Source organism: Crotalus tigris, unplaced genomic scaffold (genome assembly GCF_016545835.1).
Source record: "Crotalus tigris isolate CLP2741 ecotype Arizona unplaced genomic scaffold, ASM1654583v1 scf7180000024429.2167931701:2281839, whole genome shotgun sequence".
NCBI lineage: Eukaryota > Metazoa > Chordata > Lepidosauria > Squamata > Viperidae > Crotalus > Crotalus tigris.
Genome location: NW_024100596.1, coordinates 1,632,892 through 1,653,104, shown reverse-complemented (window position 1 = coordinate 1,653,104; position 20,213 = coordinate 1,632,892). Strand labels below are relative to the sequence as shown.

The window sequence follows — 20,213 nt, the reverse complement described above, 5'->3', positions numbered from 1 at the left end:
GATTCTATTGGATGATAAAAATGTCAAATCGAGTCTAAACATCTGGCTGACTGTGTGACCAACCATAATAAAGTAATAATTTATTAAACTTGTAGGCCTCTCAACTCTCATAAGTCTCCAGGTGGTTTACAACAAAGTGCTATAGAAAGCTATGCCTCCTCCCACCTGAAGATGCTGAGGAAGGGGGCAAACCCCAAACCTCTATGAGGTAATAAAAGAGGCACAGCTTTGCCTTTTTGCAGCGCCCCTACACACACTTAGCAGAAGTCGTAAACCGGTACACCTCAAGATTTGCACGTTTTTTTCTTGTCGTCGCTGGAGCGCCTGCTTCGCACCGAAATACCTGGTCCATTTTCTACCCTGACAAAAGCTTGAGCCCTACCGTTTGACTATGTCCCACCTGGGACAGTGCCAGGCAGGTGCGTATGTGAATTTCTTCCCCATCCCTTCGCTATCCCAAGCAGGGGGACACAACGCGCGCAGCCACAGCTCCACTGTGTTTCCTCCTCCCGCCCCGCCTCCTGCCCATGTGCAGCCGCGGAGCTGATGTCATCGCTTGGGCTGCCCGAATGTGTGTCAGTGGGGCAAGCCTTTGATTCTGTCACATGCAGGCTACACATGAGCCAGCCACGGAGCTACGCCAGATCCTAACTCCCCCGCGCCTTGCCTGGCTAGAAAACAACAGCGTTTTCTGGAGTTGAACAAGCAAAAAAATAAACCAGCCACAGCAGGAAAGCTCACCCACATAGCCTCGAATTAAGGGAACTGGGTTGGGGAGGGGAGCGACTCGGTTACAGAGCCTTTTGCCGAGCCTTGCTTCAGAAAGCACGTGAAGTCGCAATCGAGAACACGACGCTGCTTCCTGGAAGCACAAACCATTTTGCAGAGCTCGGTGGCTCAGGAGTCGGCAAGCACGCGCGCGCGCTCTTTCTCTTCTCTCTCTCACATATACACACGCCGGCAGGAGAAGAGGGGGGTCGGTGGAGAGGATTCCCTCACCGCGCACAGCCGGCTTGATACCGATCGCCCCCTTTCTAGTCATTTTTGCTCATTTGGGAGAGCGGAGTCCTTCCTACGAAAGCAAGCAAGCAAGCAAGCGAACCCAACGTGCAACTCTTCATTGCCTTCCTCAAGGCGATTCCCTACCACCACCACCACCCTTTTTTTTTTTTTGCAACCCAAGAACCAGGTTTGCATTAATAACGGGAGGACGGCGAGAGAGACCCAGCATGGATAATAATTCCGGTAAGCCTGTTTTCTGCTGCAATTTTTATTCTCCTCTTTCCCTCCCCCACCCACCCACCCCCGCTCCGGATTTCAGTCCTTTGCAAGTGGGTTGGTGGGCGCGAACCAAAGGAGGTCGAACGAGGAAATGAAGTAACCAAGAAGCTCGCTGTGTTGTTGAACGGTGTTTTGTATGTTCATGCCATCACGGTCGATTTTTTTTAACGTTTTCCACTCCTTCCTAGCTTGCCCACTATACCGTAGCTCACTACAGTACCGGAAGGAGCTTCTAAGTCTGGGGTTTAATTCATTTTGCTTTTTAAAAAACAACAACCAGGAAATGCATTCTTTTGCATTCTGTTTAGCTTGTTAGCCTTTTTTGGATCGCGAACGTCTTTGGAAACGGGATCAAAAAAGGGCTTTTGCTGTGGATTCCCCCACCCACCCCAAAACCTCAGTACGCGAAGGGAGAGGAGTCGGAATAATAGTTTCTGTTGATACTGAAATGGTTGTGGAAGAGGAAAAGGGAGTTACAAACAGCCAATTGGAGATTTATGCAATAGAAAGAAAGAGGGGATTTATTGGTGCAATGCAAATTATTGGAGAATGCGGATCTTTCATTACTGGGACTGAGCGAGGGACCGGGGCTTGGGGTGGTGGTGGTGGGGAGAATCGCTGTTCAAAATGGGTTTAATTTGTGTACAATGAAGCGGTCACATGGGTGCCGCTGCATTTGTGTTTTTCAGTAAACAAACCAAGCGATGTTTGATGGATGGTTCTGGAAAGTGGCTTCTTGTTTTTGTGTTATCCTCGGCTAGAAGAATGGAGGGAAAAGGCTTCCGACAGCCGCTTTTTGTATGGATGCGGGAGAGGTTAGGTGGGGTCAGTGTGATTTGAGAAGAGTTTGCAGTCCATAGTCAAAAGCAAAACCGGGAAAGCGTTGAGGCAAGGAAAGTCACTATTTTCAGATAAACTAGGTTACTGGGCTAGTCTAACACCCCCCCAACACACACTTTTTGATATATCAGAGGCAAATGATCTGATGCCCTGCAGCAGGTGTGGATTGTAACTCCCATAAGCTGAGTTCAGACATCCTGAGAATCTAGTCCAAACCATTCAGAACAGTGTTTCTCAACCGTGACAACTTGAAGATGGGTGGATTTCAATTCCCAGAATTCCCCAGCCAGCATGGAAAAAAGAAAAGGGAGAAAGGAATGTCTGGGCAGAATTAAGTATTCTGCTGTTTTAAAAAGGCAGGTTTCTGGTCCTTACTGCATTGAATATAGATTTTGATTAAATTTCTGCAGCAAGAGGGTGATTTAAGCAGGATTTTAAGGAGCCATAGCTTCGTTGAATCTGCAAAGCAACTTGGGTGCTGACTTTTCAGGAGCAGAACACTATAGATACAAAAGATCGTAAACGCAGAATAAGTATATGTGTGTGTTTTGTGCAGGTGACATTTATCTTTTGCTGCTGGAGACCTGTATATTATTGCAAAGAATAAAACATTATATTTTCACTTAATTTTGTTACTCATATGTGTATCTGTTGGTTTAATGTAGACTGTGTGCAAACCTAGATTGTATTAACTTCCATGTAATGATGTCTTCCTTGCAGTTTCTTAAATTTTATCCTTCCAGCCTTCTGAAGTCGGTAAAATGAGGACCCAGGTTATTGGGGGCAATATGCTAGCTGTAAACTACTTAGAGAGGGATGTAAAACACTGTGAAGCAGTATATAAGTCTTAAGTGCTATTGTTATTAAATTTGCTGCAAAATTTTGAAATGTGCAGGAGAACTGGAGAAGTTCTCACCTCTGCTGTCTTTTCACAGTACAGTGCATTTATCTCTCTCCAGATAAATGATCCCTCCGATCAGTGTTTCCCAACCTTGGTTATTTTAATATATGTGGACCAACTCCAAGAATTCTCCATCCAACATGCTTTTGCTAGGGAATTCTGGGAATTGAAGCTCATATATCTTAAAGTTGCTTTTTCAGTTCCATATGGGGAAAATTTTAAAGCATTAGAATGCAACGACCTCCTGGTGCTCCATCTCCTATCTCCCCAACCCAGATTGTGTATATTGTCTAAAGTACTGTTGGGGAGAACATTGTCTCTCTCAAATGCAAGGGGACCCTGGAGACAGAGATGATGGCAATAGGAATTGCTAAGCTGCTGCCCCAAAACAGGAGGTAGGGATAGATGTGAGGACTCAGCCTATTTCTGAGAGGAATTTGATATCTGCAGCATTCTATGTTGTATCTTAGTTGATCCACTGCAAAGGACAGTTGTTTGTGGGGATGTTCATGGCTTGCTGGTACGGCACTAGTTTTACGGAAGGAAGCGTTAGCGGCCAATCCTTCCAACACCAGGGAGGGTTGGGAAAAAAACTGTTCCCAGAAGTTTTGGAGTTCCCTGCAACAGTATTGCGTGCTGAGCTGACAGTATTGAGCAAGCGATTTCACTCAGTGACCCAGTTTGTACATTGCGCTAAGCCATATTTTGGTTGTCTGGTTTTGACTTAAGTATATAAACCCAGTCACTTGGTGATTAAATAGCACAGTTAAGCAAGCCATGATCTGACATGATGTATGAACCCAGCTGAATAATGGGACATAATCCTTTATTCCTAAGATGCAAAAAATTTAATTTTTCCAATTACTTGCTCTTCCCTGCAACGATATGTAGCTTTTTTAAGCTCTGACATTCCAGGGGGTCCATTCATAGTAATTTCTGGTTTCACATTGACATGGAACTCAAGTCCTTTGCCAACTACAGTGGTACCTTGGTAATCTACTGCTTTGAAACTCATTGAATTTGGTACTCAACACATTTTGACAACAAAGTTTTGTCCTGATACTCATTGTTTGTTTGGTATTAAACACACAAGCTAGAACCTGCTGATGTCAGTGGCCTTGTGACTCATTACATTATTCCTTATGGGAAAATTTTGTTTCATACTCATCCATTTTGGTATTCATGGCACCTCCCAGAACCAACTCACGATGAGTGCGGAGGTACCATTGTATTGACAACTCACACAGATCACATTTGTAGATTTGTGATGTTAGTGTGCTTGTTGTTGGAGGGCTGTCATTCAATATTGATTCTTTTGAGGATAACCCTGTTCTCAAATAGGAATTTTGCAAGAGCAGCAATCATCAAACTAGTAACTGAATGGGTGCCAGACTTCCCTTTTCTTGAAGTGGGTCAGCTTTTGTATTTGAAAGACTTTATTCAGGGCATAGGTGGGGGCTGAAAATATGTTTGTATACCAACTAATCCTGAGTGCAATCCTCTAACAACGCAGGCCTGGCATCTGCACGTGCCCAAGAATTCCTCCAGTTAATCACAAAGTGACTCACTGAGAAAGAGGAGCCAAACATAGTTACATCTGCCCGCAGGGGCCAGGAGCAGTCTTTTGAAGGCTGGCAGAACAGGTCAGGAATGTCTTACTTACCAAAACAGTCTTTGGTGGATTCTATTTATAAGGACTAAGGTTATTCAAGGCAGATACATCCATCTACAGCTCAGGGGAAGTTCATAGTTTACGCCTCAGATTCCTTTCCTCGCTGGCTGGCTTAGATATGAGATAGGCTTCTGCTAAGCCAAAAAAGAAAGTTGGAGGAGATATTCATGGTCAGATAGGACTTGGAAGGATTAGGTTGTTCCCTGATACAGTCAACATATCTCCCATTTTGCCTCCATTCCAGGCAGTCCTGGTGAATGTCCACATTCAATACAAGGCCATATACCTTCAATCAGAATAGAGCTGGAAGGGACCTTGTAGATCTTCCAGTCCAACCCCCTGCTCAAGCAAGAGACCCTATACCATTTCAGAGAAGCACCCACAGCTTCTGAAGACAAGCTGTTCCACTGGTAATTGTTGTCACTGTTAGGAAGTTTCTCCTTAATTCCAGGTTGCTTCTCTCCTGTTTCCATCCATTGTTTCTTGTCTTACCTTCTGCTGCTTTGGAAAATAGCTTGACCCTCTCTTCTTTGTGGCAGCCCCTCAAATACTGGAATACTGTTATCATGCCCCCCCCCAGTCCTTCTTTTCACTAGACCAGCCATACCCAGTTCCTGCAACTGTTCTTCATATGTTTTTCATACTTTGTGGGAGGGCTGCAGTTTTCTGCAGGTTATTCAAGAGGATGTTTCTCAGAGTAGACAGTTTGGCCCAGATAAGCAAAGCTTCAGAATTGGGATATGGTAACTAATTCATTGTATACTGTAAGATAAGGGATCCCAACCTCTGTGGCAGCATTCCTTAGTCAGATACCTTGTGTTGGAATTGAAAACCTTAGTCATCATGGATAATGGAATTCTGAGGGAGGAGTCCACAGGATCTGGAAAGCCACTCTGTTGCCAGAGAAGAATCTGCAATGGAGATTCCAGCTGGGAGCAGGTGATCCTAGGAGGAGCCCAACCGTCTCAGGCAGCCTAGGCCAGTGGTTCTCAACCTTTCTAATGCCGCGACCCCATAATACAGTTCCCCATGTTGTGGTGACCCCCAACCACTTATACATCACCGGGTGCCAGGGGCGTGGCCAAAGAAAAGGGGGACAAAATGGCAGACAGCCTTGTTTGGCGACCCCCGTGAAATGTTCGTTCGACCCCAAATGGGGTCCCGACCCACAGGTTGAGAACCACTGGCCTAGGCAGTTGAAATTCTTTTATACATACTAGTTCGTGTGACTCTTGCTTAGTTCTGCACCCCCCCCCCCCATCTGAATTGCAGAAGTCTTAAGAGTATGCTCTGAGTTGTCTTTGGAAACATTGTGTAAATGATGTTTAGTTTGCCCCTGCTTTCTGCACCTATATGGCAAACCTAGAGAACTGCCTGACACATCAAGTGAAGGAGGAAAATGCTTGATGATTGTAAAAGGAATTGTTGTTGCTGCCTTTTCTTCCATAGGAGTGGATAGAAGCTATGGGCTTTCAAAGGTGCCCAAAATGTCAAAGGATGCTGTGCTTAGTGTAGCATCCTATATGTCAGTACTACTGGAAAATGACCTGTCCTATGAAGAAGCATTCAAAATTAATTTCCGCTTAAGAGGTACAACTGACTCAGAAGCAAAAGAAACAGAAACACTGCAATGGCAAGTGATTATCAAATAGACTGGTTTGCAAACAGATTTAAATTGGATTTCAGAGGCAAAGAATCAAGTCTTTCTCTCACCTTTGGTTCTTGCTGAAGATGAACGTTTCAAAGCTTGATTCTGCTTTCCTTGGAAGGAGCCACAATGGGAATAGACAATGGAAATGAATAAACCTATGTATTCTAGGATTTTTACTTCTAGAATACTATGTGTGTTTGTGCTGAACACATAATAATGGCCAGATCTAGGACCAGATTGTTCCTCTGGGCTGGCACTTGCTTATCCTGTGTTTATACTATTCTCTAAATTCTGGAAATAAAAACATTTTTTCTTTTCCTCACGCTGGCTCTACATCAGTGTTTCTCAACCTTGACAATTTTAAGGCATGTGGACTTCGACTCCCAGAATTCCACAGCCAGCATTGCTGGCTGTGGAATTCTGGGAGTTGAAGTCCACATGGCTTAAAATTGTCAAGGTTGAGAAACACTGCTCTACATTGTTGTAATCACAGATATTTAAGATACAGAACAGTGCCTTATACAAGTAGTCCTTGACTTACGACCACAATTGAGCCCAACATTTCTGTTGCTAAGTGAGATAATTGTTAAGTGAGTTTTGCCCCATTTTACAACCTTTCTTGCCGCAATTTTTAAGTGAATCACTGCAGTTGTTCAGTTAGTAACACAGTTGTTAAGTGAATCTGGCTTCCCCATTGACTTTGCTTGTCAGAAGGTCACAAAAGAGGATCACATGGCCCCCAGGAAACTGCAACCTTCATAAATTTGAACTAATTGCTAAGCATCCGAATTTTGATCGTGTGACTATGGGGATGCTGCAATGGTCATGAACGTGAAAAATGATCATAAGTCACTTTTTTCAGTGCTAAACAAATGGTTGTAAGTCGAGGACTACCTCTATAACGTATATTCTGTAAATCTATTTTTAAAATAATGTTAATCCTTTCATAGGTATTAGAAGATCTCAGTGGATGGAGCTTGGGCTGTAAATATTTGGAGAGAGATGGTATCGAAGTTATGCTTCAAAGCATCCTTTTGATTCCAGACTACAGTCTGCACAATTTTCAGCCATTTACTAGTGGAATGTGGCCTTTTGCTAACCCGAAACGATTGCAGCTACTAAAGGAAACCTGTGTTTCATTAAACCATTCTTTCCACCCACCATTACTGCCAAACTGTTATCTGTAGCCTTGAGAGTCTTTTCCTTTTAACAAGGAAGTTTTCTTTAAAAGAGTGATCAATTTGTACTATAATGCCATACAAAGTATATTATTCATATGCTGGTGTTCCTATTTTCCAGGTGCCAAATAAATGTTTCTAGCTTTCTGGTCCCAATATCTTTTGCACCAAAACTTCGGCACAGAATACCTATTGTGCCAACATATCCCCATTCTTTTCAAAGAGTTCTCTGTGTTTTCAGTAGAAACTGTACATGGAACTTAGGTGTGTTCAAAATATTGTTTTCTGCATTGGACATTATTGAAGTTTTCTTCCATAGGCTGTTTTATTTTGGGTATACAGACCAGGAATCTCCTGCTGTTTTTCCAGAATCCATTCAGTTTCTAATAATCAGTGGTTTTCATAGACAGCTTTCTTCTTAAGGAAAAAATTAACTAGTGTTTTGTCCTTTCCCCATAGATCCTTGACCTCTCTGCATGCTCAATATAACATGTTCTCTCAGACCTATAGTCTCAGCTAGTACAATGAAGTAAACGCACTGTGCGTTCAGTTCGTGGCTCTACAAATCGCATCACAGTACATACTTTCACAAATACCAAATGCTTCCCTCCCCCCCTTCTGTCTGCATATACTATAAGACTTCTGTGTAAATTACAGAGTTTGGGCAAACAAGAACATTGATAATATTTCTCAGCAATTAATTTTACTGCTGAAGCTGATACTGTAGTTGCTGGGAGTTTAATAGATGAAGTCTCAGCATATTTCATGGTTATGTGGAAGAAGGAATCTTGATACCTGTAAGCTACTTTATTCCTGCTACACGAGGTACAAAGACACACACACACACACACACACACACACAGAATTATTCCCAGAGAAACTGTTGGTTGCAGCTCTAGCTTTATATTGTTAGAAGAGTATAAACGGATTCTTACTCAAAATGAATTGTTGAAAAATAAGGGCAGTCAATTAGGGATTTGTGCATTTCCTATAATTTATACAAAATGATCGTTCCCAAGAAGAATTCCTCCTTTTCTTTTTGCCTTCCCTCAAACAAGGCCAGTACCTAGTTTGCAGTGATCTCTTGGGCTCTACTAAGCCAGATACTTAACAGAGAGCAGAAGTGTAGCAATAGCACTTACACTTATATACCATTTCATACTGCTTTACAACCCTCTTTAAGTGGTTTACAGAGTCAGCATATTGCCCCCAACAGTGTGGATGGAAGGCTGAGTCAATCTTGAGCCAGGCAGAATCGAACTGTTGGCAGTGAGCAGTGAGTTAGCCTACAATACTACATTCTAACCACTGCGCCACCACGGTTCTCACACAAATGAAAGAGGAGAGCTACTCATGCATCTCTCTTACTTTTCAAGGCTCGTCCCGGTCCTTAGGATCTTGGGGAGTGGGGATCAGGACAGGGATATCAGTAGCGGAGTTGAAAAGGGAATGAGATTGGGGTCTGCATGTTCACGCAATGCTGTGAGACAGTATCAGGAGGAACCTTTTCTACCTTAGAGAAGAGCATGGACTCACAGAATTAGTTTGTATAAAAGTATATATACTTTCTTATGCTCTGAAAAAACTAGAGCTTCTTGCAGGGTGGATTTGATTTAAATCAACTCAATTTAAATCATACTTTTTAAAGAGCAACTGTCATTTCTGTCCCACAGCGGCTCCTCTTCTGACCCGCTGTTGGCTCATTGACAGTCCCATTCACTTTAATGGGACAGCTGGTGGTGCGGCAGTAACACAGGATGAGGGACGTGGCAGGCAGCAGGGGAGTGGATGCCCGCAACAGGCGCTGCCATGATGGATCTGAAATGACAGGTGCTCTTTAAATATAAGGACTCATTCTTGCTGGTAGTTACTCTTTAATATTATTTGCAAACAAAATGAAGGTTTCCTATTTAGAATAATAAACTGTCAGGTTAGTAAAACAGCGATATCAGAACCGATTTTAGGTTAATAGGTTAATTACACATAGTTGGAGAACTATTCAAATTATTTTATTTAATCAAAACACTTAGAGCCTGGTACAGATGGGATAAAGGAATATTTCTGAACTTTGTTTTATGATTTATCTCATGGTTTCTGTGAAATTGTGTGAATACATCAATGCAGTATATGTTAGCTCAGCTTGCAGAGCTTGGATTCATTGAATGAGTTTATCAAAAATGTAAATATTGCAGAATATACAACTTCATGTTATATAACTAAGCTCTATTTCATGCTGAAAAAATTAAATTATTAATGAATTTTAAATAGAAAACTATCTTTAGATAGATTTTTACTCCCAAAGCATTTCATTAAAATAAATTTGATAAAAATAAAAAAATCCAATTTATAAAAAAAATCCAATTTAAATTAAAAAAATCTGATTTTTTTATTTTATTTTTTTAAAATCGATTATTATCCACCCTGGCTTCTTGGGATTTATCCAATAATTTGAAAACCTAGCACTGATTACATATTTGTATGTTACACTGATTAGCCCACAGCCCATTTTCTTGAAGGGAAGCAAAATTGCCCTCTCAATTTGATCAGGGCAGGTGGAGGAGACAGAAAATATAACAAGTTGGGTGATGGAATGATATAGATAATGCCAAAGGCATGTCATTTATGGTCTGGAATTAGATAGTAATATTAAGGATTTTTTTCACATAACTTTATTAAAATTCAACAAAACAATAAAATACAAACTAACATAAATGAAAGAAAGGGAAGGGGATAAAAGGAAAAAATTAAAAAGTGCCAGAAAAATATATACATAAAACAAATAAATAAAGAAGTGAGCTCCATCTTTTTTCAGTGGAAACAATTATGAAATATGCCAAACCTCAAACTTAAAGGTTGCCATATTTCATAATTGTCTCTGCTGAAAAAAGCTGGGGCTCCTTTATTTTATCTGTTTTATGTATATTTTTCTAGCAGTTTTTAAGTGATGTTAGTATTATAACAGCTTGCTTCACACTTCTCTGCTATGGTATTGATCACCCAGCTGTCTCATTGCCTCTTTAGAAGGCAATGTATATTTGTGCAATATACATATACATATATATATATATACATATACATACATATATATACATATACATACATATACATATACAAAAACCACACAGGATGTCACCACCACACATCCACGCAAAAAACAAACCCAAAGCCACACCGATGATGAGGCACGACCACAAACCAGAAGCCAGACCACAGCTGCATCATTAGCCACTTTAAACCCCTCCAATCCATACATGAAGCAAACTGACACCTTCCATGAAGATGAGGCACGACCACGAACGCGAAGCCAAAAAATAGCAAGGCAGCCCAAAATCTTAAACCCCCCTGCAACTCAGACTAACCTGAGCACAACCAAACAGAACACTCCCCCAGCCAATCAGAGCATAGCCAACCCCCCAGCCAATCAGAGCACAGCCAACCCCCCAGCCAATCAGAGCACAGCCACGCCCCTAACCAATCAGAACACACCTCCACCCAATCAGAACACAGCCAAGCTCCCACCCAATCAGTTCATACCCCCACTGGCAGTTAAAAGGAAGAAACAGCTAGGACCACACATTGCTGCTCGAAGCACGAAGCTGAAAACACCAGCCTGAAGATGACGAATGGGACTTCGTCGAAACGTCGCCAAGACACTTCCAATTTTACGCGGGAGAAAACCCGAACAACCAAAGACCTACATACAAACACCCGCGAAAACCTCAGAAAACACATATACATATACAATATACATATATTTGATATGGAAGAAATCAACACAACTGGGATTGAAGATCCTTTTGGTCATTCTGTCAAGATGGTCTCCAGTTTTCTAGCCTAGAATCCTACTATGACAGCTCCACTGGGTTCAAATGAGAAAGATTTTAAGGCACTAAAGTCATATCAGCAGATTTTTTAAAAAGGTAGCCCTGATATTTTCCCCAAATATAAAATGGGATCAATGCTTACACAAGAATGGCGCTCCCAAGAATAGGTTGCCTATGATCAGTAGCATTATTTGGGGAGCATGCAGAATTCAGATTTGTAAGTAAATTAGCAAACTCCTCTACACAAAGTTTATGCAAAGAGAGGGAGAGAAACTTCGAGAGAAAGAAAGGAATCTCTGCCTTAAATATAAATATGAATCCAAGCCAGGCTTGTGATTAGTTATACAGATAGTCCTCGACTTACAACAGTTCGTTTAGTGCCATTTGAAGTTACATCACTGAAAAAGTGACTTATGACCGTTTTTCACATTTAACAATTGTTACAGCATCCCCATGGTCACATGATCAAAATTCAGATGCTTGGCAACTGACTCATATTTATGATGGTTGCAGGGATGATGTGATCACTTTTTGCAACCTTTTGAGGAGCAAAATCAATGGGGAAGCCATTAACAACTGTGTTACTAATTTAATAAGTGCAGTGCTTCACCTAACAACTGTGGCAAGAAAAGTCATAAAATGGGGCAAAACTCACTTAATAAGTGTCTCACTTAGCAACAGAGATGTTGGGCTCGATTGTGGTCATAAGTCGAGGACTACCTGAACACTTAAAGTGAGTTAGCATCAATTCTGGGCAAACAAGCAAAGAAGAGCAAATAGGTTTTATAAACTGGAAAAGAGTTGCTTGTTGTTTATTAGACAATACTCTTTGGTTTACAGCCTTGTCAAATGAGCTTGATGCTTACTTTTCTCAAGTGAACAACAGTGTATAAGGTTGCTTTAGTTTCTTATTCCCATTGGATTCTTACAGATACCTGGTTTTTGCATATCAAAAATACTCTTTCCTTCCCAACATAGAGCCCCACCACCTCATTCTGGCCTTTCTCCCATTGTAGGCGACTTTGACCTACTTTGCTGACTGTAGGCGTCAACAACACTTACACAGGTGCCAGAGAGACTGAGATCAAAGCTATAATGCATTGCAGCAGGAAGCTATGGCAACCTAGGAGCACAGGCCGGCTCTGGGTGGACAGAGGCGTGCCACCTGTGTTGAGCTTCTTTGATTCAGCAGAATCAAATGTGGCTTACCTTTGCAGGAAACGTTGTGGGCTTTGGTAGCATTTGAGCATCAGAAAAAGCTTTGCTGGAGTGTGAGAGAAGCTGAAGAGAAGTGAAGAAAGGACAGGATAAACCCAGTCCTCTTTTTCGTTCTTTCTGGTTAGGACTTATGAGCAAACTGCATTTGACAGATGTACAGTACTGTGTTTTGACAGATGTACAGTACTGTGTTATGTGAAAAGGAGATATCCTCAGAGCTTAATTTAGAAGCAGTGAGGTCTGTGAAGTGGAACAACGAGGACTAGAAATGCAAGGCTAAATTTAATTTACAGGTACAAGACTGTTTCACTTAGAACAGCAATGGGGAATGTACAGGTTGTTCCCGACTTAACAACCATTTGTTTAGTGACCTTTTGAAGTTACTACGGAAATAGGAAAAAAAGAGAAAGATTTATGACTGTTTTTTACATGTATGACTGTTGCAGCACCCCTACAGTCACATGATCAAAATTCGGGCACTTGGCAACTGGCATGTCTTTATGACAGTTGCACTGTTCTGAGGGTCATGTGATCACCATTTGTTACTTTCCCAGCTGGCTTCCAAGAAGCAAAATCAATGGGGGAAGCCAGATTTGCTTAACAACCACATGATTCACTTAACAACTGCCGCCAAAATATCATAAAATGGGGCAAAACTCACTTAACAACTGCCTTGTTTAGCAGCAGAAAGTATGGGCTCAATTGAAGGCTACCTGTATACTTTTCCAGATGTTGCTGACCAATTCTTTCTATCTTTCTCTAAGAGCAAGGTTGGTTAAGAGTATTTGGGATTTGTAGCTCAACAAAGCCTATTTCTTGACCTAGTCCTAAAATAATCTGTCAGGATTTTTTACAGCAATTTCTGCATAATAATAGGAAATGTTCACTATCAGAATCTGTTGGGAATCTTTTCCAAGGATGAGTTCTTGGCCACAGTCTCTCTGGTCCCAGTTCTTACCTTGAGCTCCTTTGAAAGCTAACCACCAAAAGTCAACTTGATTTAGTTGCATTCTATAATGCAATAAAACAAAATAAAAATGATTCAAAGATTTTTGCAGTAAACTGTTGCCTACAGCATTTTCCCTAGTTGAATTTTATCAGTGAACTTGAACCACCTCTCTGCTCACACTAGGAGCAAGCTGGATTCTGCTGTTTTCAGATTTCATAGAAGCTCAAATATGTAAGCTAGAGAATGGATTTTCCCATGACGTCATATAATAGCAGCAGTTCATACGTACTACACATGCCATAAGATTGTAGGGACTTCTGTAGGTAGGCCTGTGAAAGTTCCTTATACTTGCAATTCTGGAGATTCATGACTACTGTAGTCAGGGCGGCCAGTGCAAACTAAACTAGATGTTCAAACATAGTATAGAATAAATTCTCACAAAACTCTTCTTTCTTAAGTGTTCCAACTTCTCAGCACTGTGTAGAATAAGGTTGGATACAAGGATAGCTCTTGTTTGGAACTTTAATCTGGCCTTTAGAGTAAAATACAGGAACAATACTGCAAACACAGGATCCTTGGATTGGAAACCTAGATTCATGTAAACTATGTTACTGAAGAGATATCTGGCCCTATTAGGAAAGCAAGTTTCTTTACTCACATTTATTTCCTAGGCATCTAGGAATGCGGTTACATTTCTGACAAGCTCATGGATGTACTCTGATTCGTTTAACCTAACCTATTTAAAGGCAAAAAAACCTGAGCTACTGCTCCCTTTTTTCGCTCCCATCCCTGTTCCACTGATGGCGGGTGTAGATATATTAAACATCTGAATGTGTTGCTGATGTCTCCTGACATACTTCAGCTGAGACCCTTCTTAGCTTATGCATCATTTGTATGTAGTCCTGGCCCCATCTTATAAGGAGAACATTGCCACCTTCTCCCTAATTGTCACATCTTTCTATATTAGATTAGAGGCAGAGGGAATGGGATGAGCAAGGGAAAGACTCAGTGCCAGCTAAATACTGATTTTTCTTGGCTGACTTAGTTCCAGGTGGTTGGTTATAACTGATAGATGACACATCTTGATATGCTGATTTCTACCTTCTATATGTCAAAGCCCTGGCTGCATGTTTGGGAGAGTTTTTTCTCATAAGGCCAAAACTCCTTGTTACTTTCTTAAATTATGCAGGAGTCATTATTCTTGATTTATTGCTTTACACGGGACTTCTCATGACTGGGCAATAAAGAGGCAGGATTTGTGACGCTGTGGATGCCAAGCCATTTCTTCTGTAGGATAAAAACTTGTGGCGCTGGGTTGAACATATGAGAGAAGAAGGGTGGGGAAGAATAAAGCTATCTGCGTTAAAGGCTCTTTGCTGCAGAGGAAGAAATAAGGACTATATTAGGAGAAAAAAAATGAAATTATTCTCTTTGGGATGTGTATGTGTATGTCCTAGCTCCAAGTAAGGTAAAGTAAAAAAGAATGCATTTGTGTTTGGTACTTGGGTGACAATACTGTCAATTCTTTTATAACTAGCCTGAAAAGTTGGAAAAGAATTTTTGATAAATTACAAGGAGGATCTTCCCCACCTTTTAGTAAGCTTTTAATCTCAATCTTATTATCGGCTCCTTTTGATTTTCTTTAATTTTGTCTGCCACCTGACAATTCTGTGGTGAAATTGTTATGCTAGGAGTACAGAGGCTGAAAAAGTGTCCCATTCCTTTAATGAAATATTTTTTGTTATTTTTAGTGGAAGATAGTTTCCAAATTTGGACCAGGAATTTCCCTATTAAAAATTGACTGGGGTTGCTGTTTCTGTTATTCAGCTGAGTAAGCAAAATTTGAGTAATTTTTCTTTCCTGTTGAACTGCAGTCTTTAGAGAGAGAACTGCAAAGGTCAGCTTCAAAGTGATTCTGATTATAAGCTCAAAATAGGGCCATAGCTCATATCTGCAGAGAGAGGAGGGAAATCAGATTTGCTGTTTTTCAAAAACATAAAAAATAAAAAGAGGTGGGTGGAAGGAAAAAGCAGTTTTCTTGGCCTACATTCTGACATAAGGCAGGACTCCCCCAGCTGTTGTTAACTTTAAACACAATTCAGAGCACAGCTGAATTTGCCTTTATCAGGTAAATTCAGGTCACCCAAAACAAGCAGTACAGCAGCTATCTTTAGCATGTCAGTTCTGGAGGTTGCCACAGATTGATCTCTCTGGGTATCTTGCAACTGTAATTCTTTTTCTTGCTGAAACATGTAAGGTACCATACCTATTCTTTGCTTGCTGGATGTTCAGAAATCATCTGCGTTGGCTGCCACTGCTCCCTTCTTCCACACTGCTGCATACAAACAAACTGCAGTATCAGCAGCACAGATCCTGTAATGGTGGGTGATGGATGAGGCAGATGCAACATGGTTGAAAATCATGCCACTGAGAGAAGGGCAATGCAGCAAGGAGATTGCTTCTGCAGAGAGGGCCATTTGCTACAAAAAGCTGCAATAAAATTTTTAAAAAGGCAGGTTTTAAAACCTTGCAAGAGTCATTGTAGAAATTAGAATTGCTGACAGCTATGAAGATACACTGACCAGATGTACTGACCTTGTGTATAGCAATTCACTTTGACAAGTTGCAAACAGCCATGCAGTTCCATATTTTAAGACTCTGCAGACAAAATGGTCTTACAGAGACCCCTCCTTAGCAGCTAATGAGTGCTCATTCAGCTTCAAAGGAGAGCTTTGTGTCCAAGTCCTTCCTTGACAACACCACCAGCCAGGGATATCACTACTTTGTCCTGTTATACGTAGTCCTCAATTTAGGACTACATTTGGGATTGCAGCTTCCATTGATAAGTGATGTCATTAAGTTGCGCCTGATTTTATGACCTTTTTAAGGCACAGTTGTTAGGTGAATCATAGTTATAAGTGAACCAGGTTCCCCCATTTGACTTTGCTTGTCTGAAGCCCCCGGAGAAGATTGTAAATGGCGGTTATGTCATACTCTGGGATGCTGCAACCACCATAAATATATACCAGTTGCCAAACGCCCAAATTTTGATGATCTGACTGCAGAGATGCTGTGATGGTCGTAAGTATGAAGACTGGCCATGAGTCACTTTTTTCAGCAGTATCGAAACTTTGCATGGCCATTAAACAAATGGTCATAAGACTCCTGTACTTGTACTTCAACATAAGGCAAAAACAAGTCCTACTTTGTGTTGAAGTGTAAGCATACATCTATTACAGGGGTGGGGAACTTATGACCCTTTTATGACTTGTGGACTTCAACTCCCAGAATTGAATCATTGATGGCTCAGGAATTCTGGGAGTTGAAGTCTACAAATCATAAAGGGGCCATAGTTTGATCTATTAGAAGAAAAAAAAAGGGGGGGGGGTTTCTACCTCATATTAAACCATAATGTGTTTTACTTAGTTCTGGCTTGGTATGACATATAGGCTCAGTTGATACGGTATGTCTGTTTGCAAGGCCATTTTATAACTGGGGTTCACTCATATACAGGTTTAAAGCTTTTTAAAGGTTAATAGCAATAGCGCTTAGACTTATCTACCACTTCATAGTGCTTTACAGTACCCTCCGAGCAGTTTAAAAAGTCAGCATATTGTCCCCAGCAATCTGGGTCCTCGTTTTATCAATCTCAGAAAGGTGGAAGGCTGAGTCAACCTTGAGCCAGTCAGGATCAAACTCCAGGCTGTGGGCAGAGTTTGCCTGCAATACTGCATTCTAACCACTGTTCCACCAGGGCTGTTAAGTAAAAGTATCTGGCTCTGTATGGAACCAGTAGGCTGATTTTTAATTTAATGCAGAAGTCCTTAAACTTTTCAGCCCATCAACCCCTTAATTAAGTTTTGGATTGTTTATCAACCCCAAAATAGTTAATGTATGAAAGTAATAAATATTACTTTAACTAATAGTATTGCAAATAATAACACAACAGCAGCAATAGATACAGCCTTGGGAGTAGATATTGGGAAAACCTACTCTAATAGAATGCTGGGAAATGTACTCTGGCTTGATGGCTAAGAATACTATATTAATGCCCAACCTTTATAAGCAATAAGCATTTTTCATCATTTTGTCATGGGGGAGATGGGCAGAGAAAAATGCAAGTTAAATATCAATTTCAGAATTAGATATGGGTTGCTCTGCTCTGCTAACATCCCCTAGAATAGATTATAAATTAGGAAAAGGTTACATCTCCCAGCCTCTTATGCAGGGATCTCCAAACTTGGCAACTTTTAAGACTTGTGGACTTTTAACTCCCAGAATTCCCCAGCCACCCAATCTGGCTGGGGAATTTTGGGAGTTGAAATCTACAAGTCGTAAAGTTGCCAAGTATGGAGACCCCTGCTCTTGGATGTACTGGTGAAGGTAATGGCTTATAAACCAGGAGACTTTGAGTTCTAGTTCTGCAATAGGCAAGAAAGCTGGCTGGGTGACTTTGGGCCAGTCATTCTCAGCCCAACTTACCTCACAGAGTTATTATTTTAGGGGAAAAGAAGAAGGAAGAGGTATTGTATATGTTCACCACTTTGAATTATTTATGGCAGTGTTTCTCAACCTTGACAATTTTAAGGCATGTGGACTTCGACTCCCAGAATTCCACAGCCAGCATTGCTGGCTGTGGAATTCTGGGAGTTGAAGTCCACATGCCTTAAAATTGTCAAGGTTGAGAAACACTGATTTACGGTAAAAATGTCCACTGTTGCTATCACTTCCTTATATTCCCGTTGTGTGCATTGGGTTTCTTCCCATATTATTTTTTCCAGATTGTCTGCCAATCAGTATTTGCATGCTTTATCTATCTTTGGTTGTATCATTTAAATAATAGTGCTAAATGAAAATCTGATTTGGGGATTGTTTTAAATAATGAAATAATGGGATAAAAATAGTAAAATGTTGAGGATTCCTCAAGTTAGTTTTGACTCCTGATCATTACATGAATAGCTTTCTTGGCACCAATATAGAGCCACATGATTGGGACATGCTTCAGCCCTTATGTCAACACAGCAGTACTGTTACTTATTAAAGCAGCCCACCTTTTTTCAGGCTTCTGTGTAAATCAAAAGTTGCTTTAAAAGTTGCAGATTCCTTAATGCAGCTGCTTTTTTTTCAGGCCTGAAGAAAGATGAACTGTTTCAGTGAATAACAAACCCAGAATTTGTGATATCTGTGTGACATCAGAAATGGTTCTTTGAAATACTTCAAAACATTCTGGGATATTTTTCCCAAATTCCCAGTGAATTGTATAGTGAGGAATTTCCTAGTCACTAGTGTATCCCATCCAAATAGGACTGATCCTGTTTATCTTTTAGTAAGAATCAGGGAAACTCTGCTAGAAATTACCACTTATTGCAACATAATCTATACAAGTAACAAATTACCTCATGTTAAACCATGGTTTGTAGACTTAGGTGACTACATTCAGACTTCAAACACATGCCTAGTGTGATATATGAACTCATCCTACTATTTTGGATTCTCACTGGTAGTTTAGCTGAATTGCAAAACAGTGGGGAAATGGGAGGTGACAGCTTAAGTTACACATCTGGAAGCAGCTGGTGCTATTAACTTTGCTTTGGACATGGCAGACCACAGCTTCTCTCCGGTATTCATTAAAGTAGCCCGATTTCTTCAGACTTTCTTGGGGAAAGGTACTGCTGCTTTAAGGAGCCCATTTTGTGAAACATAAAGGTGCCAATAGAACAGCGATTAATTGCGCGCGCGTGTATACCGTGGCAGTTGCCTGCAACGTGGGAAAGCATCTGCTTCTTGGGATCGTGCAGTTTTCTGCAGCTGCTGTGCCATATTTCGGCCCTTTTTGCACAACACACTGAACCACAAACGAGGCAACCCTATTTTAACCAAGTTAATTGATTACATAAGATATAATAAAGCTGTTAGCAAATGCAAAAGCGCCTCTCTGTTGCTGAATTTCTCCCCCCTCCATTTCATTTCGGGGTTCCAGGATTCCACCTTCCGTGATATTTTTGGGTTCCTTTCTAGGCGTAGTTAAACGTTTAAGTCTCAGAGGCTTTCCCCCTCTTCTCCCTCCCTCTCTCTCTCCTTCCTTTTGCATCCCGAGCGATTCGGGCGAAAAAGCCCCCGCCTGCCATCAGAATGGCCTGCGCCGCCGAGCCACGTGAATCGTGAGTCAGGTGTCTCCTCGCCCCGCTTTGGCTCGACTTCAGCACGTTGCCTGCTCTTGATACTCGTTCAACTAGAGCGAGATGAGGACACGTGAGGCGCTGACCCGAATTTGGAGGCAAAGAAGAGCTGGGAACCGGAGCTCTTTTTTTCTTTTTCTTTTTTCTTTTTGCAACCTGCTCCCTCACCCATAGTCCAAACTTTTCTCCAGCTATTGGCAGAGGCTAAAAATAACCAGCACTTAAAGCTTCTCCCTTGGCACTGACTCACCGCAAACACCGGGACAGTTTTGAGTGATGCTGTTAGCCTTGATTAACCTCACGCCCCAGCCCTGTTGCATAGAAGCGGGTCAGTACTGTGGTCGCTGGGGGAGGGGGAGGGACAGGAAGAGTGGTTTTAATAGGTCAGAATTGGTTAAGAGGTGAAAATGAGAGCAGCAAATGGTGAGGGGGGATTTGTTTATAATATTTTTTTAAATGCAGAGAATCCCTTGCCTGGGGGTTAACTAGAATTGGGGACATGAAAATTAAATTGCTAAAA

At 41.3% G+C, this 20,213-nt stretch overlaps 1 protein-coding gene across 1 annotated transcript in view; it reads left to right on the top strand.

Moving 5' to 3' along the window:
- The first annotated feature begins 485 nt into the window (after positions 1-485).
- The window catches only part of LOC120302348 (nuclear receptor subfamily 1 group D member 2-like), a 46,204-nt gene continuing 26,476 nt past the window's right edge, over positions 486-20,213 (top strand). Inside the window, exon 1 of the mRNA XM_039330569.1 lies at positions 486-1,245. Coding sequence (XP_039186503.1) covers positions 1,230-1,245 — 16 coding nt within the window. The 5' untranslated portion in view covers positions 486-1,229. The remainder of the gene's footprint in view (positions 1,246-20,213) is intronic.